Source organism: Mirounga angustirostris, unplaced genomic scaffold (assembly GCF_029215605.1).
Source record: "Mirounga angustirostris isolate CCGP_5_RB_7025 unplaced genomic scaffold, mMirAng1.0.hap1 SCAF_11, whole genome shotgun sequence".
Classification (NCBI taxonomy): Eukaryota; Metazoa; Chordata; class Mammalia; order Carnivora; family Phocidae; genus Mirounga; species Mirounga angustirostris.
In genome coordinates this window covers 45,226,758-45,248,920 of record NW_026991719.1, presented here as the reverse complement: position 1 = coordinate 45,248,920, position 22,163 = coordinate 45,226,758, and the positions used below count along the sequence as shown (strand labels likewise).

The 22,163-nt window shown below is 39.0% G+C and overlaps 1 protein-coding gene across 1 annotated transcript; it reads right to left on the bottom strand.

Moving 5' to 3' along the window:
* Positions 1-6,639: 6,639 nt before the first annotated feature.
* On the bottom strand, positions 6,640-8,080 carry LOC123843873 (mitochondrial genome maintenance exonuclease 1-like). The gene has a single exon (XM_045873697.3). The coding sequence runs from the start codon at positions 7,951-7,953 to the stop codon at positions 6,928-6,930; it is 1,026 nt and encodes a 341-aa protein (XP_045729653.2). The 5' UTR covers positions 7,954-8,080; the 3' UTR covers positions 6,640-6,927.
* Positions 8,081-22,163: the final 14,083 nt, after the last annotated feature.

Below are 22,163 nucleotides of genomic sequence, written 5' to 3'. Positions count from 1 at the left end.
CATCGACATGGATGGAACTGGAGGGGATTATGCTACGTGAAATGACTCAAACAGAGAAAGACAATTATCATATAGTTTCACTCATATGTCGAACATAAGGAATAGCGCAGAGGACCACAGGGGAAGGGAGGGAAAACTGAGTGGGAAGAAATCAGAGAGGGAGACAAACCATGAGAAACTCTGGACTCTGGGAACCAAACTGAGGGTTACAGAAGGGAGGAGTGTGGGGGGGATGGTGTAACCGGGTGATGGGTATTAAGGAGGGCAAGGGTGGTGATGAGCACAAGGTGTTATATGCAACTAATGAATCACTGAACTATATAAAAAACTAATTATGTACCATATGTTGTCTAATTGAACATAATTAAAAAAAAAAAAAGAAAGAACTTGCCATTCCCACTTTTCCTATCCCAAAAATCACTATTGTCTTCACTCTATGAATATGACCATTTTAGGTATATCATCTATGTGGAATCATACAATAGTTATCATTTTGTATGTCTGGCTTATTTCACTTAGCATAATGTCTTCAAGATTCGTCCATGAGGTACCATATATCAGAAATCCATTCCTTATTATTCATGAATATTTTCCCACTGTATATATAACACATTTTCTTTATCTGTTGATGATCATGAGGGTTATTTCCCCACCATTTGGCTATTGTGAATAATGCTGCAGTAAACACTGGCATACACTACTGGGTATTTACCCCAAAGATACAGATGTAGTGAAAAGAAGGGCCATATACACCCCAAAGTTCAAAGCAGCAATGTCCACAATAGCCGAACTGTGGAAAGAGCCGAGATGCCCTTCAACAGATGAATGGATAAAGAAGATGTGGTCCATATATACAATGGAATATTACTCAGCCATCCGAAGGGATGAATACCCAACTTTTGCATCAACATGGATGGGACTGGAGGAGATTATGCTAAGTGAAATAAGTCAAGCAGAGAAAGTCAATTATCATATGGTTTCACTTATTTGTGGAACATAAGGAATAGCATGGAGGACAATAGGAGAAGGAAGGGAAAAATGAAGAGGGGAAATTGGAGGGGGAGATGAGCCATGAGAGACTAAGGACTCTGAGAAACAAACTGAGGGTTTTAGAGGGGAGGGGGGTGACTAACATAACATAATAATAAAATAAAATTAAATTAATTAAATTAAATTAAAAAAGCAAACACTGCCATACAACTATCTGTTTAAGTCCTTGCTTTTGATTCCTTTGGGTAGAACTCAAGGAGTGGAATTGCTAGATCATGTGGTAGTTCAATGTTTAGCTTTTTGAGGAACTGTCAGCTGTTTTCTATAGCATCTGCACTATTTTACATTCCCACAAACAATGCACAAGGGTTCAAATTTCTGTAATCCTTTTTTTAAATTTTTTTTTAAATTTTATTATGTTATGTCAGTCACCATACAATACATCGTTGGTTTTTGATGTGGTGATCCACAATCCATTGTTTTCGTATAACACCCAGTGCTCCATGCAGTACATGCCATCCTTAATACCCATCACCGGGCTAACCAATCCCCCCTCCCCCCTCCCCTCTAAAACCCTGTTTGTTTCTCAGAGTCCAAAGTCTCTCATGGTTCATGTCTCCCTCTGATTTCCCCACCTTCCTTTTTCCCTTCCTTCTCCTAATGTCCTCCATGCTATTCCTTATGTTCCACAAATAAGTGAAACCATATGATAATTGACTTTCTCTGCTTGACTTATTTCACTTAGCATAATCTCCTCCAGTACCATCCATATTGATGTAAAAGTTGGGTATTCATCTTTTCTGATGGCTGAGTAATATTCCATTGTATATATGGACCACATCTTCTTTATCCATTCATCTGTTGAAGGGCATCTTGGTTCTTTCCACAGTTTGGCTATTGCGGACATGGCTGCTATGAACATTGGGGTCCATATGGCCCTTCTTTTCACTACATCTGTGTCTTTGGGGTAAATACCCAGAAGTGTAATTGCTGGGTCATAGGGTATCTCTATTTTTAAATTTTTGAGACACCTCCACACTGTTTTCCAAAGTGGCTGTACCAACTTGCATTCCCACCAACAGCGTAAGAGGGTTCCCCTGTCTCCACAACCTCTCCAACATTTGTTGTTTCTTTCCCTGTCCATTTTTGCCATTCTAACTGGTGTAAGGTGGTATCTTAGTGTGGTTTTTTTTTCTTTTTTTTTTTATTCTTATGTTAATCCCCATACATTACATCATTAGTTTTAGATGAAGTGTTCCATGATTCATTGTTTGTGCATAACACCCAGTGCTCCATGCAGAATGTGCCCTCCTCAATACCCAACACCAGGCTAACCCATCCTCCCACCCCCCTCCCCTCTAGAACCCTCAGTTTGTTTTTCAGTGTCCATCGTCTCTCATGGTTCGTTTACCCCTCCGATTTCCCCCGCTTCATTCTTCCCCTCCCGCTACCTTCTTCTTCTTCTTCTTCTTTTTTTTTCTTAACATATATTGCATTATTTGTTTCAGAGGTACAGATCTGAGATTCAACAGTCTTGCACAATTCACAGCACTTACCAGAGCACATACCCTCCCCAGTATCTATCACCCACTCACCCCATCCCTCCCACCCCACCCCCCACTCCAGCAACCCTGTTTGTTTCCTGCAATTAAGAATTCCTCATATCAGTGAGATCATATGATACATGTCTTTCTCTGTTTGACTTATTTCACTCAACATAATACCCTCCAGTTCCATCCACGTCGTTGTAAATGGCAAGATCTCATTCCTTTTGATGGCTGCATAATATTCCATTGTATATATATACCACCTCTTCTTTATCCATTCATCTGTCAATGGACATCTTGGCTCTTTCCACAGTTTGGCTATTGTGGACATTGCTGCTATAAATATCGGGGTGCACGTACCCCTTCGGATCCCTACTTTTGTATCTTTGGGGTAAACACCCAGTAGTGCAATTGCTGGGTCATAGGGTAGCTCTATTTTCAACTTTTTGAGGAACCTCCATACAGTTTTCCAGAGTGGCTGCACCAGCTTGCATTCCCACCAACAGTGTAGGAGGGTTCCCCTTTCTCCGCATCCCCGCCAACATCTGTCGTTTTCTGACTTGTTAATTTTAGCCATTCTGACTGGTGTGAGGTGGTATCTCATTGAGGTTTTGATTTGGATTTCCCTGATGGCTAATGATGATGAATATTTTTTCATCTGTCTGTTAGCCATTTGTATGTCTTCTTCAGAGAAGTGTCTTTTCATATCTTCTGCCCACTTTTTGACTTGATTATTTGTTTTTTGGATGTTGAGTTTGAGAAGTTCTTTATAGATCTTGGATACCAGCCCTTTATCTGTAGTGTCATTTGCAAATATCTTCTCCCATTCTGTGGGTTGCCTCTTTGTTTTGTTGACTGTTTCCTTGGCTGTGCAGAAGCTTTTGATCTTGATGAAGTCCCAAAAGTTCATTTTTGCTTTTGTTTCACTAGCTTTTGGAGATGTATCTTGAAAGAAGTTGCTGTGGGCGATGTCAAAGAGGTTACTGCCTATGTTCTCCTCTAGGATTTGGATGGATTCCTGTCTCACATTGAGGTCTTTCATCCATTTTGAGTTTATATTTGTGTATGGTGTTAGAGAATGGTCGAGTTTCATTCTTCTGCGTGTGGCTGTCCAATTTTCCCAGCACCATTTATTGAAGAGACTGTCTTTTTTCCATTGCATGTTTTTTCCTGCTTTGTCAAAGATTATTTGACCATAGAGTTGAGGGTCCATATCTGGGTCCTCTATTCTGTTCCATTGGTCTGTATGTCTGTTTTTGTGCCAGTACCATGCTGTCTTGGTGATCATTGCTTTGTAATATAGCTTGAAATCGGGCAACGTGATGCCCCAGCTTTCTTTTTCTTTTTCAACATTTCCTTGGCGATTTGGGGTCTTTTCTGATTCCATACAAATTTTAGGATTGTTTGTTCCAGCACTTTGAAAAATGTCATTGGAATTTTGATCGGGATGGCATTGAAGGTATAGATTGCTCTGGGTAGCATAGACATTTTAACAATGTTTATTCTTTTGATCCATGAGCATGGAATATTTTTCCACCTTTTTGTGTCTTCTTCAATTTCTTTCATGAGTGTTCTGTAGTTCCTAGAGTACAGATCCTTTATCTCTTTGGTTAGGTTTATTCCGAAGTATCTTATGGTTTTTGGTGCTATTGTAAATGGAATCGTTTCTCTCATTTCTCTTTCTACAGTTGCATTGTTAGTGTATAAGAAAGCGACTGATTTCTGTGCATTGATTTTGTATCCTGCCACATTACTGAATGGCTGTATGAGTTCTAGTAATTTGGGGGTGGAGTCTTTTGGGTTTTCCACATAAAGTATCATGTCATCTGCGAAAAGAGAGAGTTTGACTTCTTCTTTGCCCATTTGAATACCTTTTATTTCTTTTTGTTGTCTGATTGCTGTTGCTAGGACTTCTAGTACTATGTTGAATAATAGTGGCGAGAGTGGGCATCCTTGTCGTGTTCCTGACCTTATGGGGAAGGCTCTCAGCTTTTCCCCACTGAGGATGATATTCCCTGTGGGTTTTTCATAGATGGATTTTATGAACTTGAGGAATGTTCCCTCTGTCCTTATACTCTGGAGAGTTTTAATCAGGAAAGGATGTTGTATTTTGTCAAATGCTTTTTCTGCATCAATTGAGAGGACCATGTGGTTCTTCTCTCTCCTCTTATTAATGTGTTCTATCACATTGATTGATTTGCGAATGTTGAACCACCCTTGCATCCCGGGGATAAATGCCACTTGGTCATGGTGGATGATCCTTTTAATGTATTGTTGGATCCTATTAGCTAGGATTTTGTTGAGGATTTTGGAATCCATGTTCATCAGGGATATCAGTCTGAAATTCTCCTTTTTGATGGGGTCTTTGCCTGGTTTGGGGATTAAGGTAATGCTGGCCTCATAGAATGAGTCTGGAAGCTTTCTTTCTGTTCCTATTTTTTGAAACAGCTTCAGTAGAATAGGTATTATTTCTTCTTTGAATGTTTGGTAGAATTCCCCAGGGAATCCATCAGGCCCTGGACTCTTGTTTTTGGGGAGGTTTTTGATCACTGCTTCAATCTTGTTATGGGTTATTGGCCTATTCAGGTTGTCAATTTCTTCCTGTTTCAGTCTTGGCAGCTTATAGGTGTCCAGGAAGGCCTCTATTTCATCCAGATTGCTCAGTTTCTTGGCATACAGTTGTTGATAATAATTTCTAATAATTGTTTCTATTTCCTTGGTGTTAAACGTGATCTCTCCCCTTTTATTCATAATTTTATTAATTTGGGTCCTTTCTCTTTTCTTTTGGATAAGTCTGGCCCATGGTTTATCGATCTTATTAATTCTTTCAAAGAACCAACTTCCAGTTTCGTTGATCTGATCTACTGTGTTTCTGGTTTCTAATTCATTGATCTCTGCTCTAATTTTATTTATTTTTTTTAAAGATTTTATTTATTTATCTGAGAGAGAGAATGGGAGACAGAGAGCATGAGAGGGAGGAGGATCAGAGGGAGAAGCAGACCCCCCGCTGAGCAGGAAGCCCGATGTGGGACTCGATCCCGGGACTCCAGAATCATGACCTGAGCCGAAGGCAGTTGCTTAACCAACTGAGCCACCCAGGCGCCCCTCTGCTCTAATTTTAATTATTTCTCTTCTAATGCGTGGCTTAGGCATTGTTTGTTGCTTTTTCTCTAGTTCTTTAAGGTGTAGAGTTAGTTAGTGAATTCGGGATTTTTCTATTTTTTTGAGTGAGACTTGGATGGCTATGTATTTCCCCCTTAGGACTGCCTTTGCAGTATCCCATAGGTTTTGGACCAATGTGTTTTCATTCTCATTGATTTCCATGAATTGTTTAAGTTCTTCTTTGATTTCTTGGTTGAACCAAACATTCTTTTTTTTTTTTTTACTTTACTCACATATTATATTTTATTTCTTATAATTAATGGCTAAGTAAAGAAAAAAACTAATTGTAGCACCTTACTATTTTAAGACCACAATTGTAATTTAATGCTATCCCATTCCATAAAATAAGGAGCCTTCCCCCAAAGCTATAGCGTGCATTTAAGTTTCCCGATCCCATTGAAAGCTAGTACTTTTTATTACTTATCAAACACACAAAAATTACTGTTCCCCCTAGCTGAAGAATCTCACAAATGATACTTTTTCTTTATGTGCATGGTTCATTGACTCAAACCAGAACAGAGCTACTAAAATATCCATGATTTTGAATCTCAGACTGGGGTCTGGCTACTCCTGGGGGTTATTTACTGGTATGCTAAGGGGGATTATCAACCATGTGAAAATGCTCCATCTTTCCAGAGAGCAATGTTTACTTGAGGCTAAGGAATCACATTAAATATGAAAAAAAAAATTTTTTTTCAGAAATGTTAAATGGAAGTTTTTTCCCTCAAGTGAAATATATAGAAAACCTCAACTTATATATAAAACCAGTTTTAGGAAACCATGTTGGCAGTAGGAGTTGGCCGATGCGATTTCTCCCACCACACACACCGTGGGGGCATGTGACCCCTTCCCTCCTGGGGTACCCTGGGGAACTTCCCGCACACCAAGCACCACGCCCACCAATCTTAATTCAAGGACTGGGCATCCTGCTCGGGATACAGAAAGTTCTACAGGGGACCCCAAGAGCCACCAATGCTGTGTGAATCCTGCTTCCCTTTTTCAGGTAATTGATAGACCATGCTTACTTGTGCTTCTTTTATGTGCTCAAGTCCAACCCTTAAAATCTAAACTTTTCTGGCTTTTTGATCTTTTTAGTTGTAATACATTTCAACAAATACTTCCACTTGGGTTATGTAGCTCAGATCCTGTGGCATCTCTACCGTAAACAGCAATAGATCTTCCCAAACTGTGAGGAACTAGTGAGTGTTCCCAGACATCATTCTGTCCCCTAGTCTGGTTTCTGAATATTCTGGTTCTTTTCCTTCTTTGTATATTCTTCTAGTCGAAGAAGCCACTTGGCCCAGTACTGGGAACAGAGCTCAGTGTCCATGAAATGCGGATGGGCAGGGGATCCATCTTTGTAGGCCACCACAATTAAGCCACACTGAACCTGAAAGCTATAGTTGACATCATTATTTATGGCACCAACATAGGCCACAACCTGCAGCGGGTTGTCAAATGTATTTCGAATATAAGGTTTCGGTTTCTCCGATGTCTTCCAATCAATCACACACAGCTTGCCCTGATATTCAGCCACACAGTCCAGTAGACCTACATACTTTAAGGTATCATGCTGAACAGTGCTTTCAAGAGCTTGCACTCCACTGACATCTTTCAGGATATGCTGGACACTTTCGATATATCCAGATTCGAGATTCTCATTACTCTCTTTCAAGTCTCTTTGGGGTGCAAGTATCCTTTCCAAGGCTTTATGGAACCGTTTCCCTTGTAAAAATATATTTGAAGAATATTCGGCAAAGCCATCCTCTCCCAGTTCCAGAATCATCCGCTGTTTCCACCTCTCCAAGTAGAAAATCTGTTCTGATGTCATGGTCTGCTGAAGGATCTTGGTCACACTTGGTATGGTATTTCTTTGCAAAGGGATTCTCAAAGGAACTGTAGGAGTACTTGCTGCATTTGGTTTTACACTTCTCTCTGGGATTAAGAGAAGACACCAGTTTCGTGGAGCTTTTGCTTCCTCATCTTGCTTTGGGGGCTTACACTTACTCACAGGTCCATAGAGTAAATTATCTTCCTCAAACAATGATTCTGGAATCTGAGCAAGGCCTCTGGATGACAAGACAGACTGTACTAAATCAGAGTACTTTTCTTGGTCTACTTCTTTATAAGGGTTCACTTTTTTCTTCCGGCTACAAGAATAAGAGGAAGTGGAAAAATCCACGTGGGCGGTTGGTTCTAGAGAAAACCCCTTTGAACTTCTGAGCTGTCTGCAGATGGTCTGAAATGCCTTCATCTTTAGATCCTTTCTCACTTCCCTCTAGGCTACTTGCAATGTTGAGGGCCTTTTATTTTTGCACTCCTCAGGAGCCACCAGACTTCACTTAACTTCCAGAGCGCCAACAACCTCTCGGGACCCGTACTTTCCTCGGTCCCGCCGACCCAAACATTCTTGAACAGAGTGGTCTTTAGCTTCCAAGTGTTTGAATTTCTGCCAGAGTTTTTCTGGTGATTGAGTTCCAGTTTTAGAGCATTGTGGTCTGAGAATATGCAGGGAATAATCTCAATCTTTTGGTATTGGTTGAGACCTGATTTGTGACCCAGTATGTAGTTTATTCTGGAGAAAGTTCCATGTGCGCTCAAGAAAAATGAGTATTCTTTTGTTTTAGGGTGGAATGTTCTGTAAATTATCTATGAGGTCCATCTGGTCCAGTGTGTCATTCAAAGCTCTTGTTTCCTTGTTGATTTTCTGCTTAGATGATCTGTCCATTGTTGAGTGTAGTGAGGTCTCCTACAATTAATGTATTGTTATCAATATGACTCTTTATTTTGGTTAACAGTTGGCTTATGTAGATGGCTGCTCCCATGTTGGGGGCATAGATATTTACAATTGTTATATCTTCTTGTTGGATAGACTCTTTAAGAATGATATAGTGTCCTTCTGTGTCTCTAACTAGAGACTTCAGTTTAAAATCTAATTTGTCTAATATAAGATTTGCTACCCCAGCTTTCTTTTGAGGTCTGCAGGCATGGAAGATGATGGATTTCCATCCCTTCCCTTTCAGTCTGGATGTATCTTTAGGTTCAAAATGAGTCTCTTGTAGACAGCATATGGATGGGTCCTGTCTTTTTATCCTATCTGCAACCCTGTGCTGTTTTATGGGAGCGTTTAGGCCATTCACATTGAGAGTGATTATTGAAAGATATGAATTAATTGTCATCAAGTTGCTTGTGAAGACGTTGTTTTTACAGATTGTCCCTGTAAATTTCTGTTGTATATCACTCTTGGGGTCTTTCTCGTTTTATAGAACCCCCCCTTAATATTTCTTGCAGGGCCAGCTTAGTGGTCACATATTCTTTCAGTTTCTGCCGGTCTTGCAAGCTCTACATCTCTCCATCCATTCTAAATGACAGCCTTGCTGGATAAAGTATTCTTGGCTGCATGTTCTTCTCGTTTAGTACCCTGAATATGTCTTGCCAGGCCTTTCTGGCTTGCCAGTCTCTGTGGATAGGTCTGATGTTATTCTGATAGTCCTCCTTCTGTACGTAAGGAATCTCTTCCCCCTAACTGCCCTTAAGATGGTTTCCTTGGTTCTAAGATTTGTGAGTTTTACTATTTACATGCCGGGGTGTTGGCCTGTTTTCCTTGATCTTGGGAGGGGTCCTCTCTGCCTCTAGGACATGAATGTTTGTTTCATTCCCCAGATTAGGGAAGTTCTCAGCTATGATTTGCTCAAATACATCTTCTAGTCCTCTCTCTCTCTCTCCACTCCCTCCAGGCTTCCAATTAGTCTGATATTGGAATTCTTCATGGTGTCACTTATTTCTCTGATTCTATTTTCATGGATTCTGAGTTGTTTTTCCCTGGCCTCTTCTTTTCCCTTTTTATCCATTATATTGTCTTCCAGGTCGCCTATTAGTTCCTCTGCCTCACTTACCCTAGCTGTTAGATTATCTAGATTAGATTGGATCTCATTGATAGCATTTTTAAGTTCTGCCAATTCAGCTTTCATTGCTGCCCTTAGAGACTCTATGTTGCCATTAATTGATTTCTCCATTCAAGCCATTGTCTTCACAATTGCTAGCCTGAATTCCATCTCCAACATCTTGGTTATATCTGCATCCATTTGTAAATCTGCAGCATAAGTCATAATCTCTGAGTCTTTTCTGTTTTGGGGGCTCCTCCTCCTAGTCATTCTGTTGATGGGTGTTTGAGGGAATGTATAGAGTCCAAATTATTGACCAGAACTCAAGCAAAATGCACCTGTTTTCTTGAGAACTTAGGGTTGCTGGCCTCTTGTTTTCCCAGCCTGTCTTCTGCAGGAGGGGCCTGCTGCGCTGTTATTCAGGCAACCCTGTTTGGGCAGAGTTGCCCTGCCCCCTTGTGGCAGGGGATGGGCTCAGTGGTAATCAGTTTTGGGGGGCTTTTGTTCTCTGGCGGCTTTCTCAGCTGGCTTTCCGCGACTCTTCCGCGAGTCAGAGCAGAAGAGACCGTTTCCAACCCTCTGCCTCAGAGCAGAGAGACCACAGTCTGTTCTTCAGTGAGCTCTCCAGGCCACACTGTCTCCGTTTCTGTCCGTGCTGCTATAAACTGCAGCATCCTGGGTTGTGTGCCCCTCTGCAGTGCTCTCAGTCCTGCCTCCAGGTCGGGGCATGTCTCTGCCCTTTGTGCTTCTAAAACCACCAGCCACTCCCAGTTCTTATGCATGACCCCACCGCTCCGGGTTTCCATGCAAGAGGGCTGCCCTAAAGTCCTTTCCCCATCACTACTGGTCTGCGAGTCTGTGCCACATCCCCAGCATGCGAGGCTGTTGCTCACTGGTGGTGTAGGATCCCCACGGCCAGGCTCCCTCCCGCTGCCGTTTATCCTCCAATATCTGCCCACGGAATCACGGCTCTCCGCTTCAAACCTCGAAACCAGCCGCCCACGATATTCTGTTTGTAGAGATCCAGATCTTCTTATGTCTCAGGCTGATTTCGTGGGTGCTCAGAGTGGTCTGGTAGATATCCAGCTCAATTCTGGGGACCAGTTGAAATAGGGTCCCCTACTCCTCCGCCATCTTTTCTTCAATCTATCTTTAATTTTTTATTTAAATTCAATTATCCAACATAGAGTACACATTAGTTTCAGATGTACAGTTCAGTAATTCATCAGTTGCATATAACACCCAGTGCTCATCATATGTGCCCTCCTTAATGCCAGTCACAAAGTTACCCCATCCCCCCACCCACCTTCCCTCCAGCAACCCTGTTTGTTTCCTATAGTTAAGAGTCTTTCATGGTTTGTTTCCCTCTCTGATTTCTTCCCATTCAGTTTTCCCTCCCTTCCCCTATGATCCTCTGCACTATTTCTTATATTCCATGTATGAATGAAACCCAATGATGATTGTCTTTCTCTGATTAACTTATGTCATTCAACATAATACCCTTCAGTTCCATCCACATTGATGTAAACGGTAAGATTTCATCCTTTTTAATGGCTGAGTAATATCCTATATATATATATATATATATATATATATATATATATATATATAACCCCATCAATATGCTGTCTACAAGAGACTCATTTTAGACCCAAAGACACCTCCAGATTGAACGTGAGGGGTTGGAGAACCATGTATCATGTTAATGGAAATCAAAAGAAAGCTGGGATAGCAATTCATATATCTGAAAAATTAGATTTTATTTATTTCTTTTCTTTTCTTTATTTTTTATTATTATTAACATAAAATGTATTATTTATTTCAGGGGTACAGGTCTGTGATTCATCAGTATTACACAATAAGCAGTGCTCAACACAACATATACCCTCCCAATGTTCATCACACAACCACCCCATCCTTCTCACCCCTTCCACTCCAAAAACCCTCCGTTTGTTTCCTGAGATTAAGAGTCTCTTATGGTTTGTCTCCCTCTCTGGTTTCCTCTTGTTTCACTTTTTCCTCTCTTCCCCTATGATCTTCTGTTTTGTTTCTTAAATTCCACTTATGAGTGAGATCGTATGATAATTGTCTTTCTCTGACTTATTTCGCTTAGCATAACACCCTCTAGTTCCATCCACATCATTGCAAATGGCAAGATTTCATTTTTTTGATGGCTGCATAATATTCCATTGTGTGTGTGTGTATCTTTATCCATTCATCTGTCAATGGACACCTGGGCTCTTTCCATAGTTTAGCTATTGTGGACATTGCTAATATAAACATTGGGGTGCATGTGCTCCTTCAGATCACTACATTTGTATCTTTGGGGTAAATACCTATACTGCAATTGCTGAGTCCTGGGGCAGTTCTATATTTTATGTCTTGAGGAACCTCCATACTGTTTTCCAGAGTGGCTGCACCAGCTTGCATTCCCACCAACAGTGTAAGAAAGTCCCCTTTCTCTGCATCCTTGCGATCATCTGTCATTTCCCAACTTGTTAATTTTAGCCATTCTGACTGGTGTGAGGTGGTACCTCATTGTGGTTTTGATTTGTATTTCCTGAAGCCGAGTGATGTTGAGCACTTTTTCATGTGTCTATTGGCCATTTGGATGTCTTCTTTGGAGAAATGTCTGTTCATTTATTCTGCCCATTTTTTGATTGGATTATTTGTCCCTTGGGTGTTGAGTTTGATAAGTTCTTTATACATTTTGGATACTAGCCTTTTATCTGACATGTCATTTGCAAGTATCTTCTCCCATTCTATAGGCTGTCTTTTGGTTTTGTTGACTGTTTCTCTTGCTGTGCTCAGAAATGGACTCTCAACTCTGGTCAACTAATCTTCAACAAAGAAGGAAAGAATATCCAATGGAAAAAAGACAGTCTCTTCAACAAATGGTGTGGGGGAAATTGGACAGCCAGATGCAGAAGAATGAAACTGGACCATTTCCTTACACTATACACAAAAATAGACTCAAAATTGATGAAAGGCCTAAATGTGAGACAGGAATCCATCAAAATCCTTGAGGAGAACACAGCAACCTCTTCAACCTCAGCCGCAGCAAGTTCTTCCTAGACACATCGCCAAAGGCAAGGGAAGCAAGGGCAAAAATGAACTATTGGGACTTCATCAAGATAAAAAGCTTTTGCATGGAAAAATTAGATTTTAAACCAAAGACTATATCAAGAGGTGAAGAAAGACACTATATCATACTTAAAGGGTCTATCCAACAAGAAGATCTAAAAATTGTAAATATTTATGCTCCTAACTTGGGAGCAGCCAATTATATAAACCTATTAATAAAAAAATTAAAGATACCAGCCCTTTATCTGTAGTGTCATTTGCAAATATCTTCTCCCGTTATATGAAAACAATGGATCGTGGATCACTACATCAAAAACTAATGATGTATTGTATGGTGACTAACATAACATAATAAAATTTAAAAAAAATTAAAGAAACTCATTGATAATAATATTATAATGGTAGGGGACATTAACACCCCACTCACAGCAATGGACAGATCATCTAAGCAGAAGATCAACAAGGACACAAGGACTTTGAATGACACACCGGACCAGATGCACTTCACAGATATATTCAAAGCATTCCATCCTAAACCAACAGAATACACATTCTTCTTGAGGGCACGTGGAGTATTCTCCAGAATAGATCACATACTGGGTCACAAATCAGGTCTTAACCAGTACCAGGATATTGGGATCATTCCTTGCATATTTTCAAACCACAGTGCTTTGAAACTGGAACTCAATCACAAGAGGAAATTTGGAAAGAACTCAAATACATGGAGGTTAAAGAACATCCTACCAAAGAATGAATGGACAACCAGGATATTAAAGAATTTTAAAAAATTCATGGAAACAAATGAAAATGAAAACACAAGTATTCAAAACCTCTGGGATGCAGCAAAGGCAGTCCTAAGAGGGAAGTATATAGCCATGCAAGCCTTTCTCAAGAAACAAGAAAGATCTCAAATACACAACCTAACCTTACACCTAAAGGAGCTGGAGATAGAACAGCAAATAAAACCTAAACCCAGCAAGAGAAGAGAAATAATAACGATTAGAGCAGAAATCAATGAAATAGAAAGCAAAAGAACAGTAGAATGGATCAATGAAACTAGGAGCTGGTTCTTTGAAAGAATTAATAAGATTGATAAACCCCTGGCCAGAGTTACCAAAAAGAAAAAAGAAAGGATCCAAATTAATAAAATCACGAATGAAAGGGGAGAGATCACAATCAACACCAATGAAATACAAACAATTAAAAGAACATATTATGAGCAACTATATGTCAACAAATTAGGCAATCTGGAAGAAATGGATGCATTCCTAGATACATATAAACTACCAAAACTGAAACAGGAAGAAATAGAAAACCTGAACAGATCCATAACCACTGAGGAAATTGAAGCAGTAATAAAAAAATTCCCAACAAACAGGACTCCAGGGACGGATGGCTTCCCAGGGGAATTCTACCAAACATTTAAAGAAGATTAATACCTATTCTTCTGAAACTGTTCCAAAAAATAGAAATGTAAGGAAAACTTCCAAACTTGTTCTATGAAGCCAGCATTACCTTGATCCCAAAACCAGACAAAGGCCCCACCAAAAAGGAGAATTGCAGGCCAGTATCCCTGATGAACATGGATGCAAAAATTCTCACCAAGATACTAACCAATAGGATCCAGCAGTAGTTAAATGGATTATTCAACACGACCAGGTGGGATTTATTCTTGGGCTGCAAATCAATCAATGTGATACGTCACATTAATAAAAGAAAGGACAAGGACCATATGATCCTCTCCATAGATGCAGAAAAAGCATTTGACAAAGTAAAGCATCCTTTCTTGATTAAAACTCTTCACAGTGTAGGGATAGAGGGAAAACATCTCAATATCATGAAAGCCATATATGAAAATCCCACAGCGAATATCATTCTCAATGGGGAAAAACTGAGAGCTTTTCCCCTAAGGTCAAGAAAACTGCAGGGGTCTCCACTCTCAGCAGTGCTGTTCAACATAGTACTAGAAGTTCTAGCCTCAGCAATCAGACAACAAAAAGAAATAAAAGGCATCAAAACTTAACAAAGAAGTCAAATTCTCACTCTTTGCAGATGACATGATACTTTATGTGGAAAACCCAAAAGACCACACCAAAATTGCTAGATCTCCTACAAGAATTCAGCAGTGTGGCAGGATATAAAATAAATGCAGAAAAATCAGTTGCATTTCTATACACCATTGAGACAGAAGAAAGAGAAATTAAGGACTAGATCCCATTTACAATAGCACCAAAACCCATAAGATACCTAGGAATAAACCTAACCAAAGAGGTAAAGGATCTGTACTCAGAAAACTATAGAACACTCATGAAAAAAATTGAGGAAGACACAAAGAAATGGGAAAACCTACCATTGTCATAGATTGGAAGAACAAATATTGTTAAAATGTCTATGGTACCCAAAGAAATCTACACATTCAATGTAACCCTACCAAAATACCATTGACATTTTTCACAGGGCCTTTACATTTTTTTTAATTTAAATTTTAGTTAGTTGGGGCACCTGGGTGGCTCAGTTGGTTAAGTGGCCGACTATTAATTTTGGCTCGGGACATGATCTCACCATCCTGGGATCAAGCCCCACCTTGGGCTCCATGCTCACTGTGGAGTTTGCTTGAGATTATCTCTCTCTCTCTCTCTCTCTACTTCTGCCCCTCCCCCCTTTCTCTCAAAATAAAGAAATCTTTTTTAAAATAAACAAATTTTGGTTAGTTAACACACAGTTCAATATTGGTTTCTGGAGTAAAATAGAGTGACTCATCAGTTACATATAACACACAGTGCTCATCACAAGTGTCCTCCTCAATACCCATTACCCATATTAAAAATAAAGAAAGTTTAGCTATTTCAAAACTTTTATGTATACTGTTGAATCATAAATCATTTTGCCATCCTTTTTTTTATGTAACGTATTTTTCCATTTTTAATTTTTAGGTAATTGTAGATGAATTTTGCATTAAGAAATAATAAAGAGATATCCTGAACAGGAAGAAATAGAAAACTTAAACAGACCGATAGTCAGCAAAGAAATTGAAACAGTAATCAAAAATCTCTCAACAATCAAAAGTCCATGGCCAGTTGGATTTCCAGGGAAAGTCTACCAACTTTTAAAGAAGAGTTAATACCTATTCTTCTGAAATTATTCCAAAAAAAAAAAAAAAAGAGAACGAAATGGAAGGAAAATGTTCAAGCTTATTCTATGAGGCCAGCATTACCCTGATTCCAAAGCCAAAGACTCCAGCAAAAAAGAGAACTACAGGCCAATATCCCTAATGAACATGGATTCAAAAATTCTCAACCAAATACTAGCAAATCATATCCAACAGTACATTAAAATGATCATCCACCATGACCAAGTAGGATCTATTCCTGGGCTGCAAGGGTGGTTCAATATTCACAAATCAATCAACATGATACACCACACAAATAAAAGAAAAGGTAAGAACCATATGATCCTCTCCAGATGCAGACAAAACATTGACAAAGTACAACATCCATTGTGATAAAAGCCCTCAACAAAGTAGGGCTAGGAGGAAAATATTTCAACGTGATAAAGGTCATATATGGAAGTACTACAGCTAATGTAATCCTCAATGTGGAAAATCAGAGAGCTTTATCTCTATGGTTAGGAACAACAAAGGGATGTCCTCTCTCAACACTGTTATTTAACATAGTATTAGAAGTCCTCGCCACAGCACACAACATAAAGAAACAAAAAGCATCCAAATTGGCAAGGAAGAAGATAAAATTTCACTATTTGCAGATGACATGATAATCTATATAGAAAACCCAAAAGAGGGGCACCTGGGTGGCTCAGTTGGTTAAGCATCTGCCTTCAGCTCAGGTCATGATCTCAGGGTCATAGGATCGAGCCCTGTGTTGGGCTCCATGCTCAGGGGGAGTCTGCTTCTCCCTCTCCCTCTGCCCCTCCCCTCCACTTGAGCGCACACACTCTCGCTCTCTCTCTCAAATAAATAAATAAAATGTTAAAAAAAGAAAACCCTATTTCCAAGAACGATGTTCAGCTACTGCCTGTGTTTACTGCCTATGTTTTCTTCTTTGGGGTTTTATGGTTTCAGGTCTTACATTTAGGTGTTAATTCATTTTGAATTTATTTTTGTATATGTTGTAAGAAAGTGATCCCGCTTCAGTCTTTTACATGCAGCTGTCCAAGTTTCCTAGCACCATTTATTGAAAAGACTGCTTTTTCCTCATTGTATATTCTCGGTTCTTTTGCAATAAATTAATTGACCATATAAGTATGAAAAAAATAAACATTATTATATTTCTATCTTAAAAAAAAAGAAAGAAAACCCAAAAAACTCCACCAAAACCTTGTTAGAACTGAAAAACAAATTCCCTAAAGTCACAGCATACAAAATCAATGTACAGAAATCCATTGCATGTTGATACATGAATAATGAAACAGCAGAAAGAGAAATCAAGGAACTGATCCCATTTACAATTGCACCAAAAACCAAAAGATACCTAGGACTAAACCTAACCACAGAGGTAAAAGATCTGTACTCTGAAAACTATAAAATACTGATGAAAGAAATTGAAGATGACACAAAGAAATGGAAAAACATTCCATGTTCATGGATTGGAAGAACAAATATTGTTAATACTAGTCTATACTACCTAAAGCAATGTACACATTTAATACAATCCCTATCAAAATACCAACAGCATTTTTTCACAGAGCTAGAACAAACAATCCTAAAATTTGTATCGAACCACAAAAGACCCTGAATAGCCCGAGCAATCTTGAAAAAGAAAAGCAGAGCTAGAAGCATCACAATTTCAGACTTCAAGTTATATTACAAAGCTACAGTGATCAAGACACTATGGTACTGGCACAAAAACAGACACATATATCAATAGAACAGAATAGAGGGCGCCTGGGTGGCTCAGTTGGTTAAGCGACTGCCTTCGGCTCAGGTCATGATCCTGGAGTCCCTGGATCGAGTCCCGCATCGGGCTCCCTGCTCGGCAGGGAGCCTGCTTCTCCCTCTGACCCTCCCCCCTCTCATGTGCTCTCTGTCTCTCTCATTCTCTCTGTCTCAAATAAAATAAATAAAATCTTTAAAAAAAAAATAGAACAGAATAGAAAACCCAGAAATAAACCCACAACTATATGGCCAGCTAATATTTGATGAAACAGGAAAGAATATCCAATGGGGGGGAAAAACAGTCTCTTCAACAAATGGCATTGGTAAAACCGGGCAGCAACATGTAAATGAATGAAACTCAACCACTTTCTTACACTATACACAAAAATAAGTTCAAAATGGATGAAAGACCTAAATGTGAGACAGGAAACCATTAAAATCCTAGAGGAGAACATAGGCAATAATGTCTTAGACATTGGCCATAGTAAATTCTTATTAGATATGTCTCCTGAGGCAAGGTAAACAAAAGCAAAAATAAACTATTGAGACTTCATCAAAATAAAATCTTCTTCACAGCAAAGGAAACAATCCACAAAACTAAAAGGCAATCTATGGAATGGGAGAAGATATTTGCAAATTGTGACATATTGGTAAAGGGTTCGTATCCAAAATACATAAAGAACTTATGAAATTCAACACCCAGGAAACAAATAATTCAGTTAAGAAATGGACAGAAGAATAGACATTTTTCCAAAGAAGAATACAAATAGCCAACAGACACATGAAAAGATGCTCAACATCACTCATCATCAGGGAAATACAAATCAAAACTACAATGAGATATCACCTCACACTTGTCAGAATGGCCAAAATTAACAACACATGAAACAACAGGTGTTGGTGAGGATTTGAAGAAAGGGGAACCCTCTTACACTGTTGGTGGGAATGCAAACTTGTGCAGAGACTCTGGAAAACAGAATGGAGGTTCCTGAAAAAGTTAAAAATACCTTACCCTATGATCCAGCAATTGCACTACTATTTACAAAAGGATAAAAAAAAAATAGCAATTCAAAGGGATATATTCACTCTGATGTTTATAGAAGCATTATCAACAATAACCAAATTATGGAGAGGGTCCAAATGTCCATTGACTGATGAATGGATAAAGAAGACACGGTGTATATATACACAATGGAATATTATTCAGCCATAAAAAAGAATGAAATCTTACCATTTGCAACAACATGGATGGAACTAGAGAGTATTACGCTAAGCAAAATAAGTCAATCAGAGAAAGACAAATACCATATAATTTCACTCATATTTGGAGTTTAAGAAATGAAACATGAACATATGAAAAAAAGAGAGGCAAACCAGGAAACAGACTCTTAACTATGGAGAAGAAACTGATGGTTACTGGAGGGGAGGTGAGCAGGAGAATGGATTAAATGGGTGATGAGTTAAAGAGGGCACTACTAGGGATGAGCACTGGGTGTTGTATGTAATTGATGGATCACTACATTTTACACTTGAAACTAATAGTAAACTATGTGTTAACCAGCCAGAATTTAAATAAAAACTTGAAAAAGAAAAAAATACTTTTGCATGTCAAAGTATGCTACCAAAAGAGTGAAAATGCAACTCACAGAAATGGAAAAATATTTGCAAATCACATATCTTATAAGAGATTAATGCCTAAAAAATATAAAGAACTTTTAGAGCTCAATAACAAAAACCGAATTCAAAACTGGGCAAAGGGTATGAAGAGATGTTTTTCCAAAGAAGATACACAAATGGCCAATAAGCATATGAAAACATGCTCAACATCACTAACAATCTGGGAAAACAATGAGATATCACCTCACAGCCATTTACAATGCTCATTATTAAAAAAAAACATAATATCAAGTGTTGACGAGGATGTAGAGAAATTGGAACACTTGTGCACTGCTGGTGGGAATGTAAATAGATGCAGCCATTATGAAACATATTATGGATATTCCTCAAACAATTAAAAATAGAATTACCATACTATCCAGCAATATCACTTCTGGGTGAATACCCAAAATAATTGAAAGCAGAGCCTGGACATTTGTACAACAACGTTCTAGCAACATTATTCATGATAGCTTAAGGCGTAAACAACCCAAATATTCATTGAGAGAACAATGGCTAAATAAAAAGTGGCACATACACACAATGTAATATTGTGATGGTTAATTTTATGTGTCATCTTGATTGGCCATGGGGTGCCCAGATTAAACATTATTTCTGGGCATATCTGTAGAGGTGTTTCTGGATGATATTAGCATTTTAATCCATGGACTGAGTAAAGTAGATTCCCCTCCCTAATGTGGGTGGGCATTATCCAATCCATTGAGTGCAAGAATAGAACAAAAGGTGGAGAAAGGAGAAATTTGCGCCTTTTTTCTGCTTCACTACTTGAGTTGCTTCATCTCATTTTATCTTATTCTGCTCTTGGACAGGAATTAACACCATTTTCTTCTCTGGTTCTCAGGCTTTCAGACTCAGACTGAATTACACCACTAGCTTTCCTGGGTCTCCAGTTTATAGATAGGAGATTGTGGGATTTCTCAGTCACTAAATTCACATGAGCCAAATCCTCATAATCTCTCTCTCTCTCTAATATACACATCTCTAATATACACATTTATATATATAATATATATAATCTACTTTGTTCTCTGAGAACCCTAATACAAATATTATTCAACATTCTTAAAAAATGATATTTAACAAATTCTACAAAATAGATTAACTTTGAAGACATTATGGTAAGCAAAATAAGCCAGACACAGTAAGACAAATATTGTATGATTCCACTCATACAATAGAGTGGTCAAATTCATAGAGACAGAAAATAGAGTGGTGGTTTCCAGGGCTGGGGGGAGGGGAGAATGGGGTGTTATTATTTAATGGGTACAGAATTTCAGTTTGGAAAAATGGAAAAGTTCTTGAGATGGATGTTGGTGATGGTTGCACAACAATGCAAATATGCGTAAGGACACTGAACTATGCATCTAAAAATGGTTAAAATGGTAAATTTTGGTTACACATATTTTATGCCAATACAAAAATTTAGTATTGTGAATCAATCAAAGAAATGAACAAATTGCTCTAGTCTCAGTCCTGGAAATCTAATTCAGTAGGTGTGGATAATAATCTGGATAACTAATCCTTAATTAACAGGGTGGAAAGGGTTAGATGAGAGATGGCTTGGGCTAAGGGCCTGGCTCACAAAAACACAAGTGCTACAAAGAAGGTTTGAGGACGTAGGTCCTGAAGATCAAGGGATGGAATGAGTTGTTTGAGATCACTGTAGTTCAGTGACAAAGCCTAGACTTCAACCAGAAGCTCTCTGTACTTACCCAGTGCTTTCCCACTGTGCCACACTGCCTCCTATCATCACAAGATAACACGTGCTCAGTGAATGCTGTGCTCAGAAGAGAGCAGACACCATGGTGTGTTTCCAAGAGCAATCTGGATCTGAATAGAATTCCTAGGGCTTGTTGGAGGGCACTAGGTTGATTGACTCTCTTATACTCTGGACTCAGTAGCCTTGGTCTAGGGAGTTGAAGAGTACTCTATGACAGTGTTTACCTTTAATTGGGCACTTCACTCTGGGAATTGTGTTGTGCACCAGGAACACAAACATGAGTCAAATTTTTTCCCCACTTTTGAGGAGCTCAATAGCTGGCAATTCATAAAATACCCATTAATCATGCAGTGTGATCAGTACTCTGAGAGGAGCATGGAAAAAGGAAGAGCATCTAGCTTAGATTGGAAGTTTGAGATCTATCTTAGAGCCTTGGGAAAAGCATCTCTTAGTCTAGGAGGTGACACCTGAACTGAGTCTTGGGAGACTGGTAGGACTTAGCCAATTGAGGAGAAAGTGGAAAGAATTTCCAGGTAGTGTGAATAGTGTGCACAAAAACCTTAAGGCAAGAAACAGCAAAGCAGTTCAGAAATATTTAAACATAAAATTTCCTGGGTGGGGGAAGAGCAGTAAGAAACAAAACTAAAAATGTAGTCAGGAAATAGATTTGAAGGTCATAAGAGCCTGGCTACAGAGATCATATTTATCTCATGGGACAGTATAGTTCCCAAAGTGGCTGCACACTGGAAACACATGGGGCGCCCTGAGCCCCAACCTCTAAAAATTCAGTTTCAGTAACTCTGGGATGGGACTTCAGAATCTTGAGTGCTTTTAAAGGTCAGCACATGATTTTAAGGTACATCCAGGTTTAGAAACTAGCATGAAGGCAGTGTGGAACCCACGGAATGGTTTTAAACAGGAGAGACTCCAGATCAGATGTGAATTTAACAAACTTTTGTCAGTGTGGAAATGGATTAGGTTAGATGCTCATGCTGTGTTTCCATGCACATAGTTTCCCTCTCACAGTGTACTAATTTGTTTATTTTGTCTCTGAATAACCTGTAATCTGAATAACCTGTAAACACCACAAGGATGGACCTGGGGTTATCTTGCTATTGGTATAGCCTCAGCAAAAAGCACAGTGCTTGACACATAAGAGACCCCAATATGTAATTTGTCAAAGAACAAATGCATAAATGAATGCATTT